This window comes from Drosophila persimilis, unplaced genomic scaffold, assembly GCF_003286085.1.
Source record: "Drosophila persimilis strain 14011-0111.01,24,50 unplaced genomic scaffold, DperRS2 tig00000000-arrow-pilon, whole genome shotgun sequence".
NCBI lineage: Eukaryota > Metazoa > Arthropoda > Insecta > Diptera > Drosophilidae > Drosophila > Drosophila persimilis.
The window spans coordinates 19,364,441-19,380,684 of NW_020825288.1; the positions used below are offsets into that span (position 1 = coordinate 19,364,441).

Below are 16,244 nucleotides of genomic sequence, written 5' to 3' on the forward strand. Positions count from 1 at the left end.
TATCACCTATGATATATATACGTTTACGTATATATGTACATATACATATATACCTACATATATACCTATGGCATATGCATTTAAAAACAGTATATACAATATACATATATAAACTGATATACAAATTTGCATTGTTCGAAAACGGGAACACCAATATTTTCGTTGCTCTTTAGTGGTGGGTAAATATAATCCGGTGCAACACATCGAGGAATACCCTCTATATTGTTATAATTTTGATGTAATTAAATATTTTTGAATAAAAAATCCGGTCATACTCTTGTTGCTGTATATGCAGTATGTATAAGCTTTCAGTCATACAAGATGAATACTACAGTTTTAGAATGGAAAAAAGTCAACTTTTTTGATATTGTTGGATTGCCTTTTGTAAAATTCCCGAATATTGAGGAAATTACGTGTCACTGTTTCAATCTGACCAAATCTGATGCTGGTGAAAGTAATAATACTCTAGTGTTCTGTGACAAAAATGGACAACTACATGTTTACTTTCCTAACTGGGAGTGCATATCCTTTAAAAGTCAACATTGCCAGCGCCACATCAGGCAATGTGCACTGACGTCTAATAATTTACTAGCAACTGTCACACAAGATGCAACATTTGTAGTGCACATAGATATATACGATTTAAAAAAGTTGACTAAAAAACAAGGAGCTCCACTGATTGCATCCGCAACTATTAATACAACAAGTCCTACCACATGCATCAATGCAGTCATTGAGGATAAAATACTGATATTAGCCTTAGGCTTTGAGAATGGGGACATTCTGTTGCATTATGGAAAAATTAACAGATTTATTTTGACAAATAGTCGCCGCCACTCAATATCTGCACACGCAATTAATGGAATACATTTCGACATCAGACGTCAAAGCACGGATAAACAAACTACATATATGTTTGTGACATGTTTTGATGGCGTGTTTTGCTTTACAATCAAAGAAAAGGGCGCCATTGATCAAAAATATATACTGGATAATAATAAACATGCTTACAATCATTGTTGTACGATGCGCAAAGCAAGTAATGCAGAATTAGATGATTCTATGTTAGTAGTAGGGCGAGAAGATGCTATATACTGCTACACTCGTGACGGAAGGGGCCCTTGCTATGCCATTGAAGGGAAAAAAAAATGTTTGGATTGGGTAGGCCATTATCTTATAGTTGTAGTCCAAAGTCCAAAAACTTTTTTTTCGGATAAGACGAAGGTGACTCTAATTGTAGTGGATACTGAAAACAAAATTATTGTTTTTTCTAAACAACTTGAAGATTTTCTTTTTACTATCAGCGAAAACGAAGTATGTTACATTATCACTAATACTGAAGATAGGGATAGCTCTTGTACAAACATATTCAAATTACAGCAGTACAATACGAATACAAAAATTCGACTTCTAATTGAACAAAGTATGTACAATATTGCTTTGCAATTGTTATCAAGAGAATCCCTTGTTTCTTCATATGATACTGCTTGCGTGCGGTTTCAATACGGAAATCATTTAGTACTTAAGGGCGACATAAGTAGAGCAGTCATAGAATATACTAAAACAATTGGCTTTATTAAACCCTATGATGTGATTTCCAAACTACTGTTTTCCAGGTACACTGAATATCTAAAAGAATATGTATATGAACTTTTAAAAAGTAATCATTCTAAAAACAAGCACCTACAACTTTTTAAATTACTTGATCAGAACAAGTGTAAACCGAACAATGATTTCAATCCTGGCAATAATGTTTTTTTCAATACCACGGGTAATGTTAATCTGGATACGCTTTTAAATTCTGCAAATGGAACTCAATCCAAAAGTTTTGAAGGCAATGAACTTTTACATTTGCATTTAGAATATGGACCAGAATCACTAATGAAAAACCCAGAAACTTATTTAAAGATTGTCAAATCGGTAATTATTGGAAACACGACAAAAAACATTCTTTGTTTTTTTTCCATTTTGTCGGAATATAACGAGTTTTGTGCCAACTTATTATCAGAAATAATTGGGAGTTACCCCACATGTGATGAGCAATTATATGATTATTTACTAATTCTGTATCTTGGACTTTGGCGTGATAAAAAAATAACCACCGGTTTTGTTTTAGATTTTTTGAATAATGGTCGCCTACGTCTTGAAAAAGTTTTAATTATATGTCGACTCTATATATTTTTGAATGGGATTAAACAATTTCATAAAAATCTGAATAACGCAGATATAGTAACCGATGGAGGATCGGACAAATGCGTACACAGTCTTATTAAGAGTTATCCAGATCTTAATCACGTCTTTGAACTGAGGACAAGCTCATTATTAATGATTTTAAATAGTGGATTCCGAAATAATTCGATACATGCATTGCAACTTAAACCTTTTATTAGGGAAAGGATAGTCCAAAATATTTTGGACTCAAGAAAGGAATTGCAAACTATTGAAAATTTAAAAAAAAAAATTAAAAAAGCAGATTTTACGCTTTCTCTTTATATAAATAATCCAATAGAATTTCGCAATAGTACATGTGATATCTGTCGCCAATCGCTAAATATGCAATCTGTCTATTTCCTTTGTCAACATTCTTTCCATAAACAATGTCTTATCTACAATAAGTTGAGACGTGGGGAAGAAGCCATATGTGTTGCTTGCAGTGGCGAAATTAATTACTCTCCCGACCAAAATGTTTATTTAGAGTCAACAGACACCATTTCAGTGATTTCAAAGGTAATTTCTATGGGGATTGTAGAAATAGCAACCGATAGCGGATTTTCCAGAAATATTACTCCAATAAAAGAGCCCTATGAAATCAAAAGTACAACCTCGAGAAATCCCTTTAGTTCAAATGTTAATATTTCCGAAGGCATATCTTAGAATCATATATATTTACCTATACGAATATTCTAATCATTTTATGTACCCTTAGAAAAATAAATAAATGTATTTTTTCAATATCTAACTTATTTTTTAGTTCAACCTCTGAAAAAACAGTAAAAAACAAGATTTATAAAGACCCAAATCTATCAAACGCGAGGGGAAAGTAATGAGTTGCTGCTGAGACCGCAACCGATGGCTCAGTATGCCAGTATGGCTCTCCTCCGCCAGACGGCGCTAGCATTAAACGACACGACAAACAGTGCATGAGAGAGAGAGACTTAGTCGAAACGTGTCGTCGGGCGCTACGTAGCCACGGCAAATTTAGTTGTTACTTTTGGCTATAATAATGATATGGTCATTCTTTATAATTGTACGTTTTTAGTTTTCTCGTATCTTCAAAATGGTATATGCCACAGATTTTCGTCCTTTGTGGGTCTGGTTGGTCCAAAGTTACGCCTTCATACTCTATGGGTGGGCTGTTGTCTATGAGCGCTTTCAGGGTGAAGCATGGGTTACTGGTCTTCAGTGGGTTGACTTTTAGATTCCATCTCTTGCACCAAGCTGCCAAAGAGTGGAGGTACTTCTGGAGTCCATCTGCTGCTTCAAGGCGGCATTTAGAGCTGTAGAGCAGTGCTATATCATCCGCGTAAGTAGCAAGTAGAGCCTTACGGGGAACCTCCATATGGTGCTCGCTTGGGGCGGGTAGATCTGCGGTATAAATAGAGTAAAACAGCGGGCCAAGGACGCTGCCCTGTGGAACTCCAGCTCTCATTTGGCAAGGGGTTGAATAGGTGTTCTTGCACCTGGCCATAAACTGACATCCTTCCAAGTATGATCGTAGGACTCCGTAGTATGGTGCTGGGAAGAGTTTTTTAATTTTGCTCAGTAGGCCGATATGCCAAACTCTATCGAATGCTTGCTGCATATCAATGAAGACTGCATTGCATTATTCTAGATTATCGAAGGCCTGTAGGATGTGCCTAGCCAATCTATGGACTTGCTCCACTGTGCCGTGCAGATCAGTGTGCTTGGTGACTAGACGAGGGCTTGGATTTTCTATAATGCCATCTGTATCAATGCTGATGACTGGGGCCAGATGGTCGGAGTCCAGATCCCAGCTTACTTATTGTTGCTCTTGAATCCGGAATACCATGATGCACTGCGAGGTCTATGCAGGACGGCGTGTGATTGAGTACATATGGATACCTGGTTGGTGATCCAGTTGCAAGGATCTTCGCGCCAGTGGCAGAGATGGCTTCCGCTAGCTCTCGCCCTCTAGGGGAATTGTAAGTGTCTCCCCACAGCCAGTGTCGGGCATTCCAGTCACCACCAACCAAATACCTTTGCCCGCAAGCACGGAGTGCGTCGAAGTAATGTCTCAATCCTCAATCCTGACCCTGGGAGTTCTACAATAAATTGTCACAATTGAACATCGTTGTCAATTTAATTGATTTTACAAAAAAAAATATTTTGATACTCTAAAAGTTTGTCTATCATTTGTATTCTTTACTCTTGTTATACCTGCTGCAGCACTATATTGAGAGCTTTACATTTCCGAGACGGTAAGGTCAAGCTACAAAGTTTTGCGGGCTGATTGTAAAGTTCATTAGAACTAGGTGAATCATAGTTAAGTTATGTGGATAAATTTAACCATTTACAAAAAACGTGTGTTTGATGACAGGTGTTTTTTTTTGGCTGTTGGATAATTTTAAACAAATGACTATTTCTATACTTAGCTTATTTACCGCTTCAGACCCAAACGCCTTGATTAATTCTCATCATATATACATACATACATATATGTATGTACGAGAAGGTTTACTATGAATTTTATTCAAAGACCGAACAACACTGTAGAAAAATTGTCATTCATTGTCTCCTTAGAATTCTCAATTTTTTTGGAGTTTACATTTACTGCTTGAAATTTTATATTCGCTTTTCACGTTTACCAATCTACGTTGGTCACGTCTGAGAATTGTTTGCTATTGGATGTATAGAATTGTGAATACCAAACTCGAAATTGCTTAATAGAAGTGTCTTCCTTAGCTAGTATCGGATTTCGGCGAAAAACTTTATGATTCCACATATTAATATCGCGTTCAAACTAAAATATAAATAAAGCGTTTATATAAATAAATAATATAAAAATTGTTTAAGACTCAAATACATACCATTATACTTTCTCCGTAAATAAATACTTTTAATAGGGGACCTAGCCAACGTGGTCCATAAAATCGATGTACCACTTTTTGCAGTAAAGGCTCAATTGGTGTTATCGTTTGCAAGATTTGGATTTGTCCAAAGATGGATGAATTCATTGTTAGGTAAACGTAGGACGGACCGATCTAAAATGGTATAAATGTCTTTAGTTCCTCGATGCTTTAATTAAGATTGTAACCTGTTTCCCGGAGACTTTCATCTGAAAGCAATTAACCTTTCCAATTATTTTTAGGGAGTGAGTGAGAGCTATTTCAGCAATATGCTTATCTTTTCCTGTTGTTGGAAACCAACTGAAAAAGTAGCAGAAAATTATGATAATTATGTATATTATGACATTATTAATATATATATTATGATATTATTATTATATTTGTATACACAGATACAATTAAGAACTATAATAAATAAATTCATAAATTAAAAAGTTTTAAACGATCCCCTAAAAAGTTTTCAAAAACATACCAAAATAACGCTATCGGCGTAACAGACAGAAGGGAGCATCTTCGACCCCTTAAAGTGGACCATTTCACATCCCCACAAAAAAAAGTGTCGTGCTCGGCTGACCAAAGTTTCATATCCCTATGTATTTTGGGGCCCTGAACACGATCGTATTGGTTTTTAAAACCTACGTTCAGCTCCTTAAAGCCACTCCGCGTCTGCCTGATAAAAGTCACCATATCTTTCTCCACCGCACGGCATGCCTCGCAACTGTAATGCAACCCATTACTTTTGGCTATAGCATCACTCACGAGGCCAAAAAAAAGACACCACTACGCTGTCGAAGAACTCGATACATCTCGAAACAAGAGAACTGACATCACTGACCCAAAAGCCCCCGAGTGACGAGTATCAAGCAAATCCGATGAATTTTTCCACTATGTTACGAGTTTGGGTTTTTTGAGGCTAGAAAAAACCTGACGTGATGGAGATCTCGAACAATATGCTTAACCAATTTTTGCTATACTGTCTGCACTCCGAAATGAAAAATTAAGCAGACTCGCCCCCTCACTCAACATAACACGTATTTTTGTTACTCTCGTGTTTTCTGTTTGATGGAGAGACTTTCGTTCGACGATCAGCAGCTGAGAATCAGAAACTGAGCAAAATAAGCCAAGTGGAAGCACAAACTATTTTTTATACCCGATATTCAAAATGAGTATTGGGGTATATTAGATTTGTGGTAAAAGTGATGTGTGTAACGTCCAGAAGGAATCGTTTCCGACCCCATAAAGTATATATATTCTTGATCAGCATCAATAGCCGAGTCGATTGAGCCATGTCTGTCTGTCCGTCCGTCCGTCTGTCCGTCCGCTTCAGCGCCTAATGCTCAAAGACTATAAGAGCTAGAGCAACGATGTTTTGGATCCAGACTTCTGTGATATGTCACTGCTACAAAAATATTTCAAAACTTCGCCCCGCCCATTTCCGCCCCCACAAAGGGCGAAAATCTGTGGCATTCACAATTTCAAGTATACGAGAAAACTGAAAACGCTGAATCGTAGAGAATGATTATATCTTCTAGAGTGCAAAACCAAATCTGAACCAGATCGTATGAGTCAAACTCAGACTGATTTTCTGTCTCTCTCGCACGCACTCATTGTCGTGTCGTTTAATATTAGCGGCGTCTGCCGGAGGAGAGCCATACTGACTAAGTATCGGGTATAAATGTAGAGTTGCGGTGTCCGCACCAACTCACAACGTTCCCCCTCGTTATATTTAAAAAATAATTTATTTATTTAGTATCTAAACGACTGGAAAAGAAATCCGAGATAATGTGAATACAGCTGGTAGTGTCTACATGTCCTGGCAACGTCTGTAAAAATATGATCAAATTACCTTGCATTCCATTTATGACATCCAAACCGGCTCAGAACACTAATTCTGGGTGCCAAGCTACCAGCAAGAAAGCTTTCATTGTGAATAGCGGCAAAGTGCGCCATATCAGCGCCGTTTTCTGGTATCTCCTGAATATGACAATTGATGTAAAATTCATTTCGCCCATGGTAAACATTTTTTTTCTGAGCTTCCATAGGTACAGGAAGCTCCCAAGGCTCCGAAGACTCAGCATGGTACCAAATAAATATAAAATCATTAACTTCCTGCGAAATCCATTTTTTAACATTGGTACCTCGAGGAACTGTAATGTTTAATTTCAATGATAAACATTCAAGCACAATCGAATTAAATAGTAAATACTTACTCGAAGTACTATATGGAATATTATTGCATCCCCCGTCTTCACCCCGAAAACTCCATTGGTGAAATGGGCATTCAATGTTATCGCCAACAACTCGTCCACCAATGCCTAAGTTGGCTCCTAAATGCGGACAATATGCATCCAAAATGAAAACGTTATGCTCATGTGTGCGATAGACGACAAGTTTCTCTCCCAAACATGCTATAAACTTTGCGTCACCGGGTTGGAGTTTCGATGATTCTAGAATACCATACCAACCGTTTGGAAATGGTGGCGGCATTTCATTTGAACTGTTTTTTTTCGCTTTTCGTATGCGGTTTATTGCATCGCGCTTTTGATCATTACGACAGAAACCTTCTGTTAGGGTCACTTTGGAGTAACTTACATCGTCCAAATACTAAAAGGGGAAACAATATAACACATTTTTATCGTACAAATACTAAAACAGAAACAATATTTTTATTTTCTTTTTTTTTAATTTTAACATAACTTTGTGGTCCTAGCTTGAAGCAAAGATATTTTACAGTTTTAAAAAAAATACTCCCCCAAATATATATGTATGTAAGCATATCACCTAATTCTATTTTTACAAGGTAGATTGGTTCCTGAAAAAACTGTTTAACCTATTAAAATTAAGGGAAATGTTGGAAAAACATATTTCCGAATAAAAAAATGTCTTTTCTAAACACGTCTATTGGAAAAATGTAGTCCCCTTAAATTTCCTCAAAAAAAGAATTCCCCTAAATTTTTGCTATTTACAATTGCTCAGGCTAGTGAATTTGCACATACTCTTCAGGGGCACAACTACTTTGGGACCTTGCTTCAATCGCACTGCCTGCTCAAGACGCTTGTTCCCCACTTGTCACTTATAAAGCTATCTGTCCTTACTTTGCCACAGACCTTTGCAAACCATCTCCCTCGCGACTGTTAAACATGATCTAAGCTTTATGTTTATTCAACTGAAAATATTATGACCGAGCTCAAAGCTATTAAAAACCCGTCGTGATGTTGTGAATTGTAGAGTTAGTTGTAAAATACGAATACATACCTTTTTCCACACAAAAGGTACAAAAAACAACCAGTACAACCATAGAGTTACTAAAACAATTATGCAAACATATAGTATACTTTTTGGGTCCAAGCATTTTACAAGATAGATTACTTGTGTTCTCAAAAACATAGAACAGACTGATATCTGCTCCATTACTATCTAGAAATATAAAATTCACATTCACATTATGCAAAAAACGATAAATAAACATGCAAAACAATGCCACAAATATGAAACACAAGCACAGTTTATCTCTCAATGTTGATATAGCGATTAAATCTTGCGTATTGAAGCGCAAGCTTAAGATAACTATTGCAGACTCCTATTTTTATAGCACTGAAATTTCTTTGATGGTATCTGTATTTCGAATAAATTTTAGTCTTTATTTGCAACTCTAATTGTAAAGGTTCGTAGAAGTATGTACATACATAAATAAACAAATACAAGCCTTCACAATACGATTTTTATTCCGGTGCTTCTGGGTTACCGTTCCTCATTAAAATTCAACTGGAGTGGTACGTGATCTACAACAAAATTTACATGTGCATGCCCAAAACATGCATACATACATATGTACATATGTATGTATGTACACCGCATGCGGTTCTAATTCAGAAAAGACAAAACAAGTAGAACGAAGTAGTGGATTATTCTGACCATAGCTTACTCAACATGAAATTCTTGAAACACTAAATTTTAAATGATTATTCAAGGGTATGAGACTTAATAAAATCTTTAGTATTATTGTGTGCTGAGAACAAAAAATCAATTTGGATATGTAGTAATTGTGCCCGATTGAATATTAAATTCGGAAAGGGATGAAAAATTCCAAATTTAGGATATTATAAAGTCTGTATGTAGTTTTTTAGGCTATTGTACCCGGCTGGCTATTGAATCCGATAGAGAATATATGCATATATGTACATGTATATATGCATTTTAAGGTCTGGAAAACACTTCTTTCTGACTGTTATACATACATATGTACACCGTGTGCTCTACAAATATAAGGTACACATACATATAAACTGTAACAAAATCCAGTAAGGAATTTAACTTTGACAATACGAATTTAATATACCCTTTGAAGTAAAACGACTAATGACACTGTATATTTTAATCAGACTATTAGGCAGTAGAGTAGCAAGACATAGCCGTCCATAGACATTGACCACCAAACATCAAATCAAAACCGAGAAATTCGTACATCTTCGAAATGTAAATTAAATAAGTTGCAACACGACTGTATTGGCAACTCATTTGAAAAAATACAGGAGCGTATTGAGTTTGAGTTGCTGTTTCTTTGCGACTTTATACACTGTATATTAAATGATATGATGTCAATTTGGACGAGGCAAGTCCAGCTTTAAAGGGGACAAATGGAAAGATGCAATTTTACGGATGTGATCGAATTGTATAAGTACAAAGCCTGCATAGCAAAGAACAGTTAAACATTTTTTTTTTAAATTAGCTTGTGGTATTGATTTTGAAACCAAGAAGAAACATTTAAAATTAATAATTTCAATAAAATACTGGACTACAACTGTAGAATATAGAAAAAGTGCAGGAAATCAAAACCAAATGTCCAATTCGAAATAAAATTGATATCCGTATGTATTCCTTATTTATCAACTATCTCAAGTCATTTTTCGAAATCGGCCGGATCGCACGACAATATACTCTAGCTGCCAAAGGAATGATTGTTAAAAAAAAGGGCAAACTTATGAGCAAACTTGTTATATTATAAGTTTATATATAAAGATCTATAGACATCCAAGGCTGGCAAAAATCCTCTAGCTGAACTCTCCACGAGGGTGCCGGCTGGGCAATGGACACTGCATTATCCCGGGCGAGGGTAATGCACTGTCGCTTGCCCTGCCCGGGATAATGCAATGTCCAGCTAAGGCAATGGTCCATCGCCTTCCCGATCTAGAGTCGGGGGAACTGAACCAGGGCCGTGGCTAGAGGTGCCTGGCGGCCAGACATAAAACGCTAGGGGGTGGTCCCCTCGAAAAATATTAACCTATGGACCTTCGGACCAAACATGGAGGCTGAAAAGGAGCGAACACGGGTTGGGATGTCAACCCAAACGTCGGTGGAAAGCGTGACTGCTACCACCGGCGGGCACGGGGAGGAGCAATCCTCTCTGTGTGTCGCCAACGGTCACACCTCGGGCATGGCGGAGCCGGCCATGTCAGTTGTAATACTACTGCCACAAAAACGACGCGATGCAGGGTGAGCCGCGCGGTGCTGCTGTCGACACAGATTCGGACCCGGAGAGCGTGCTATCCATCAGCAAAACAGAAAAAGAAAGCCTTCTCCGCTCGCCGGAACCAGGTACCAGCTCCCTGCGTAGGGAAGGGCCGAAGCGTTTCAGGGAGGGGATGAAGTCAAAAGCTCAGTATAAGGCGGCCCTCAAGTTAATGAGCCGGCTCCAGTGCAAGGCGGATATATCCCAAGAGGAGAAGTCTAAGCTAGCCTGGGCTGAGCAACGGGTACAGGAGGGTCGCGAACACTACGCGCAGCTGCCCCAGATGAAGGCAGCAAACGGTGGATTCGCCAACAAGGTGGAGGAGATGTTGGCCACCAAGAGGCAACGCTCGATCGAGAGTGCTGCCAAAGATACTCCGGCGAGCATGCGCCAACGCGGGCCCAAGGCGGCCACCCCCCAGCCGAAGGCAAGGAAGCCGAGACAGAAGGCCATGAGCGAAGTGTCCAAGAGACATCTCATTGTGGCCTTGATCGACCGCAGTGACGAGAACGGGAAGATGACGGCGGCGCAGTGGATGTTAGTCCACGCGCAGCTTGTTGAATCACAGTTCACGCGAATGGGGGAGGACCCCAGCGCTCCCATGCCCACGTTCGATGGAGCGGGATGGCTGAACGGGGTCAAGATCCTCAAATGTAACGACGACCCCACGCGGCAGTGGCTGGTGCAGAAGGTGCCGCTACTGGAAGCTCTGCGGGAGGGGGCCAAGCTGGAGGTGGTAGACAGGGAGCTGATCCCGTCAATACCAAAGGCGAAGGTGCTCTTCCCCATTGCTATCCAGGGGGAGCGAGCACTGAAGCTGCTGCAAAGGCAAAATCCGAACGTGCCAACGGCTGACTGGAAGGTGCTGTATGCGAGTAGCCCACTACCCAACCAGGGGGGCCAGCATGTTATCCTCCACATCAGCAAGGAGGCAGAGGATATTTTGTATCTCAAGTTCGGGAAGATGGAGTGGGGCGTAGGTAGCGTCTACCTACTACTGCAAAAGAGCCACCCCGAGGATAATGATGCGCACACCCTTCAGTTAGGCGATGTCGAGAAAGACCTAGGTCTTGAAACCATAGTGGAGGCCGCCCAGGATCTTGCGCTGAACGACTCGGAGGACGGTGACCTGACAATTATAGTCAACCCGTCGAGTGAGGTTGAGTTAGCCACCCATAACACTAAGGGTGCTGCAGCTCAACCTCCATAAAAGCAAGATAGCGTCGGCGGAGCTCCTCATTGCCATAGAGCAAGGGACCGCTGACATTGCTTTAGTCCAGGAGCCGTGGATTGCGTCAGGCAATTCAGTGGGCGGACTAAAGTCCTCAAATTACAACCTTCTTTACTCAACATCGGTAAACAGGAACAGAACCGCCGTACTCGTACGGAAGGGAATCCATGCTCATCTTATGTTTAATTACAGCACGGACGACCTGATGGTAGTGATGCTGGAGAGTGAGGAAAAGTGCCTTATGGCATCTTCCTGCTACATGGCACACAATAGGCCCGCGCCACCGGAAGAACTTAGGAGTCTGGTGACAGAAGCCGGCTCCAAAATCATCCAAGTAAACAAGGGGCGCTGCCGCATTACGCGCGACGTGTTAGCCGAACCGATCGCAAACATGATGGCAAAATATATTGTAACGACTATAAGTTGTCATGCCTGTTAACAAAAATAGGCAGCCGGAGCACACAGTTTGTTCGGAACGGAAGCTAAAGAATACCTTAGACTTATATTCTAAGAACATTATAACTAAACTTACTAAAAGAACTAAGAATGCATTCAAAATACAAATACAATTACTAATTACGAGAAAGGTATACCAGTATAGGTAATATAAGAAGGGGAAGGGTATTAGCAAAGACTATACAATACCAAGATGTTGCATGAGGAACAAATGCTTTTTCAATTTTCGTTTTGAAGCCCCGGGCGCGCGGGTCTAGTACTTCAATTCTCTTTTACGCTACCTTCGCCTCCGAAATGCTACTCGGCTTCGTCAATGCCTCGGTCAGCGTCGAGTCGGTGTGAAAGCATGTCAGTGTCTGCGTGCCGAAACCGTAAGGCAGCGTGATCGCGACCACCGCTTCGACGGTGCTGAGGCTCGAGAGTCCAGAATTAATTCGTGGCTGGTGAAGGCATTGCCGAACAGACGAAACCGATTGGCAGCGGGGTCGCGGTAGAGACGAAGTACAGGCGAAAAGAGAATTGAAACCCCGCGCGCTCCCTCGTGCCTTTTGGGTCCTAATGTTAGGACCCGCCATAGAACAGCTTTTTGGTCGCTCATGCAACATCTTGGTATTGTATAGTCTTTGGTATAAGTGGTAGATATAATATAGTAGAGGGAATTTCCAAATATAAGACCATTGACGGTTCATGCAAGGAATAATTCAATCCACAAGAATCGTGAAGCTTATGCGGTTGAAAAGATCAGGGCTATCTACGTCTCCGTTGATCAAGTTCAGCATAAGAATTACACCAAGCATTTTTCTAAGGTTAACTGAGGATGGGAGGTATAATAATAGCAGTCTACTAGAGTAAGATGTCATTCTCACACCTACATCCCAGTTAAGGCCCAGCAGAGCAAAAAGGAACGGATTCTAAAAGGTCCAGTTGTACTTTGTACTGAGTGCACCGTACACGGGAGTTGTATTCTAAGATCGGAAGAAACAGCGAGGTATAGAGAGTCTGTGTAGGGGTCGTCTAATTCCTTTGGTCTTATTTAGATTGGCCATGGTAAAACTGTGTTAAGAAAACCTTAGCTTGGCGTCTTATATAGCACCAAGCTCATCCAGCAGGGTACTTCTCTCAAGAGAAGTATAGGGTATAGGGAGCAAACAAGGGGCTAGAACGATAAAATGTCATTACTTTGCATTTCGATGGCTGCCTAGATGGCTGCCGTGTGGTACTCCCGATGGGCAGAAATCCTTAAAGGTCAAGTTTTTATACTAAAAAAGAATAGTTCACAGAGTCGAATGCTTTACTAAAGTCGGTATAAATAACATCCGTCTGTAAGTTACCTTGAAAGCCTTTAATAATGAAAGCCTCCAAAAAGTTCGTGGTGGTTGATCGCCGCCTTAGACCACCATTCTGAGTTGGAGATATAAGAGACTTGCAGAACTTTTGCAAGTGCGAAGTTACAATTTTCTCAAACATTTTACGAATAGCGGATAGCTTTGCTATAATTTGAATATCGTTTCAAGCCGATAAATGCTTTCATTCGGAGTGGAACCGCCAGTTGGGTCGCGACCGTGAATGATGGGGCGATTGTTCCAACGATGTGGCAAAATCGCTCATATTGTCCAACAGGCAGCGCTGCTACAATGATATGTAATGCAAAAACCTGAAACTCTGCCTATCAGCCGGTCAAATTATAAAAACATAACCAACCGACATTCTATTGTCACTTATTTTTGCGTCTTACTTTTTAAAATAAAACAGTCCGTTTTCATTTTGAGCGGTTTGAGATTTTGCAGAAGTTATATTTTTGTTCCTTTCTATTGTTCCCCGTCTAATAGTTCCGCAGCTCACTATTTCGATAACGATATCAAAATTATATATTTGTCAATCGTTCTGGTTGTTAGTGCTAAAATCATAATTCGTACAATATGAATATTGTTCGAAATTTTATGTCCTGCCGTCTCGCTGTTGGTTATTATGCGCGCAATGCTCTGGGCAATCAAATATTAAAAAGAGGTAGTCATGTGTAAGTATTCATTAATAATTTTATCCGAGTTCAGTTGATGTTATTATATAATATTATTCAGTGTGTCGTACCGAAGTGCTCCTCCGGAGCACTCAAAGGCAACTAAAATCGGAGCTGTAGTCGTTGGTGGAGCAATGTGGTGGTGGGTAATATGGCACTTATGGCATGAACCCGATCACATAACGGTATGACCTTATCTATAAATATATATGCAATATTTAAAGTTTTTTTAATTAATAGGGAGAATTCGACTACCCTACCCCATCAAAATGGACCAATTCAGAGTTGGGTATTCCAAGAGATGATGCATAATGACTCGCTATGATCCAACAAATCTCGTATTAAAAGTAGCTGAAAAAAATTAAATAAAAACGCTTGGCGTTTATAATTATATTATGTATCATTTTATACACGCCCTTGTAAAATGGACAAAGTGCAGTGGTGAATTTTTAAATCATCTGTGACTACATCAAGGATTCACCTTCCTGACCAGCATAAAGAGACATGAATATTGGGATGTTTATATGCACAACTGTCTCGACTTTAAGTCTGTGCACAATGGTTCAATGCATATAACTGAAGAAGGCGGTTTTCCGCTTACTTTGATTGGACATATCGGGCTGCTATTTTCGTGGCACAATGAACTCCTCCGAAATGACGACCGATTTTCGTGATAAAATTTCAAGTTCAATAACAAACATTGTAACCCAAGAATTTAATATATTTGAGCAATGCCAATAAGACGCAGAGGTGCCAATTTGAGTCGTCAAAGATCAAATCTGGAACCATGCGAGATATAAGAGTACAAATTTAAGGTGAACAAATCCAAGAAAACAATGCAGATGAGCGTGTGAGCATGGCGCAGTTACGCGAATCACAGTCGAGACGAACGAAATCCACAAAGGCAACTAGAACGGAGAGTAACACACAAAAATATATAGTCGACAGACATAGAGGAATTGACCAACAACGCCAACAATTTCATCGAGCATTTATATCAAATGTATTTCTTCGACTAGCAAAACAATGTTTGCCGGGTCACCAGTAATTTGTAACAATTAGGCAAGGCAAGAATTATAGACACCGACCAAAAATGATAGATTTACACAATTTCAAAATTTTGATGTATCAGCCTCATTCTTGTTCGATGTTTGTGTCTTTTTGGTAGAAGCGGTGGGCGTGAACTTAGATTAAGGTGTTCGATGACGAAGAGGACTGACCGACTGACTAACGAAAGGGTCGACGCAGTGGATTATAAATAGTAAGAGCGTACGTACCAAAAACTTAAGAGAAAAGTTCTTACCGTGTCTTAAGAGCTTTTAACGGCTGCTGCTCCGATCATACTCCCCCCCATTGAAAGTCCAGGATCCAAGATTTAACAGGATCCTCAACTGGAAGGACCCACAGCTTGTCCAGATGGGGTCTGCAGGATGGCAGCTCGCACAGCGCCATCAGCTCCATGATGATAAGGGCAACTTCAACGATGGCAAGATTTCATCCTTGATTCAAGCGAAACGATCCCAAGTCGCGATAGAAATGCTGTTTGGCCGTCTTCACTGCTGCCTTCAACAAGCCGACGAAATGCGGCGAGCGAGGCGTTGTGAATGCAATGTGCTGCATTAATTCTGAGCTTCAGCACTATGCTTCTCGCTCATAAATAGCAATCGAAGTTCCTCTAATTCGTTCCTTGCTCCCACAAAATTGGTGGCATCGGGGCACCGACAAAATGCATCGGGGAATGATGCGCTCAAGAAAGCAGCAATGATTAGGTCCTACAGTACTCGGTCGTACGGTAAGGCAGCCATGTTTTGTTCCACAAGACGAGGTCTGGACCGGCAGTACATGAGGCATTTTCGCTCAAAGTCCCGACTGCGGACCAGCATGGTGATAAGTCCGATGAAATGGCGTGATGATGACGAAATGGGCAAAATAGTTGGTTGGCGT

General features: G+C 40.0%; 3 protein-coding genes across 3 annotated transcripts; 2 read left to right on the plus strand and 1 right to left on the minus strand.

Annotated features, from left to right (window-relative positions):
- The first annotated feature begins 321 nt into the window (after window positions 1-321).
- On the plus strand, window positions 322-2,959 carry LOC6591589 (vacuolar protein-sorting-associated protein 11 homolog). Its single transcript, XM_002016767.2, has one exon. It carries the CDS (start codon window positions 322-324, stop codon window positions 2,872-2,874), a length of 2,553 nt encoding a protein of 850 aa, XP_002016803.1. The 3' UTR covers window positions 2,875-2,959.
- A 1,798-nt stretch (window positions 2,960-4,757) lies between these two features.
- LOC113565812 (cholesterol 7-desaturase) lies at window positions 4,758-8,229 on the minus strand. Its single transcript, XM_026989030.1, has 6 exons — window positions 8,191-8,229; window positions 7,298-7,691; window positions 6,934-7,234; window positions 5,276-5,387; window positions 5,049-5,222; window positions 4,758-4,981 (listed from the first exon to the last, which is right to left on the minus strand). The coding sequence occupies exons 1-6, from the start codon at window positions 8,227-8,229 to the stop codon at window positions 4,823-4,825; spliced, it is 1,179 nt and encodes a 392-aa protein (XP_026844831.1). The 3' UTR covers window positions 4,758-4,822.
- A 5,958-nt stretch (window positions 8,230-14,187) lies between these two features.
- LOC113567321 (NADH dehydrogenase [ubiquinone] 1 beta subcomplex subunit 2, mitochondrial-like) lies at window positions 14,188-15,011 on the plus strand. Its single transcript, XM_026994678.1, has 3 exons — window positions 14,188-14,300; window positions 14,362-14,485; window positions 14,541-15,011. The coding sequence occupies exons 1-3, from the start codon at window positions 14,203-14,205 to the stop codon at window positions 14,610-14,612; spliced, it is 294 nt and encodes a 97-aa protein (XP_026850479.1). The 5' UTR covers window positions 14,188-14,202; the 3' UTR covers window positions 14,613-15,011.
- The last annotated feature ends 1,233 nt before the right edge of the window (window positions 15,012-16,244 follow it).

Excerpts from the sequence above, each read along its gene's own strand:
- LOC113567321 (XM_026994678.1), top strand. The coding sequence starts at position 14,203 with ATGAATATTGTTCGAAATTTTATGTCCTGCCGTCTCGCTGTTGGTTAT. Across the intron at positions 14,301-14,361 it reads TTAAAAAGAGGTAGTCATGT|TGTGTCGTACCGAAGTGCTC; the intron begins GTAAGTATTCAT and ends AATATTATTCAG. Across the intron at positions 14,486-14,540 it reads ATGAACCCGATCACATAACG|GGAGAATTCGACTACCCTAC; the intron begins GTATGACCTTAT and ends TTTAATTAATAG.
- LOC6591589 (XM_002016767.2), top strand. The coding sequence starts at position 322 with ATGAATACTACAGTTTTAGAATGGAAAAAAGTCAACTTTTTTGATATT.
- LOC113565812 (XM_026989030.1), bottom strand. The coding sequence starts at position 8,229 with ATGTTTAACAGTCGCGAGGGAGATGGTTTGCAAAGGTCT. Across the intron at positions 7,235-7,297 it reads TATTCCATATAGTACTTCGA|TTCCTCGAGGTACCAATGTT; the intron begins GTAAGTATTTAC and ends TAAACATTACAG. Across the intron at positions 5,223-5,275 it reads TGAAAGTCTCCGGGAAACAG|ATCGGTCCGTCCTACGTTTA; the intron begins GTTACAATCTTA and ends ATACCATTTTAG.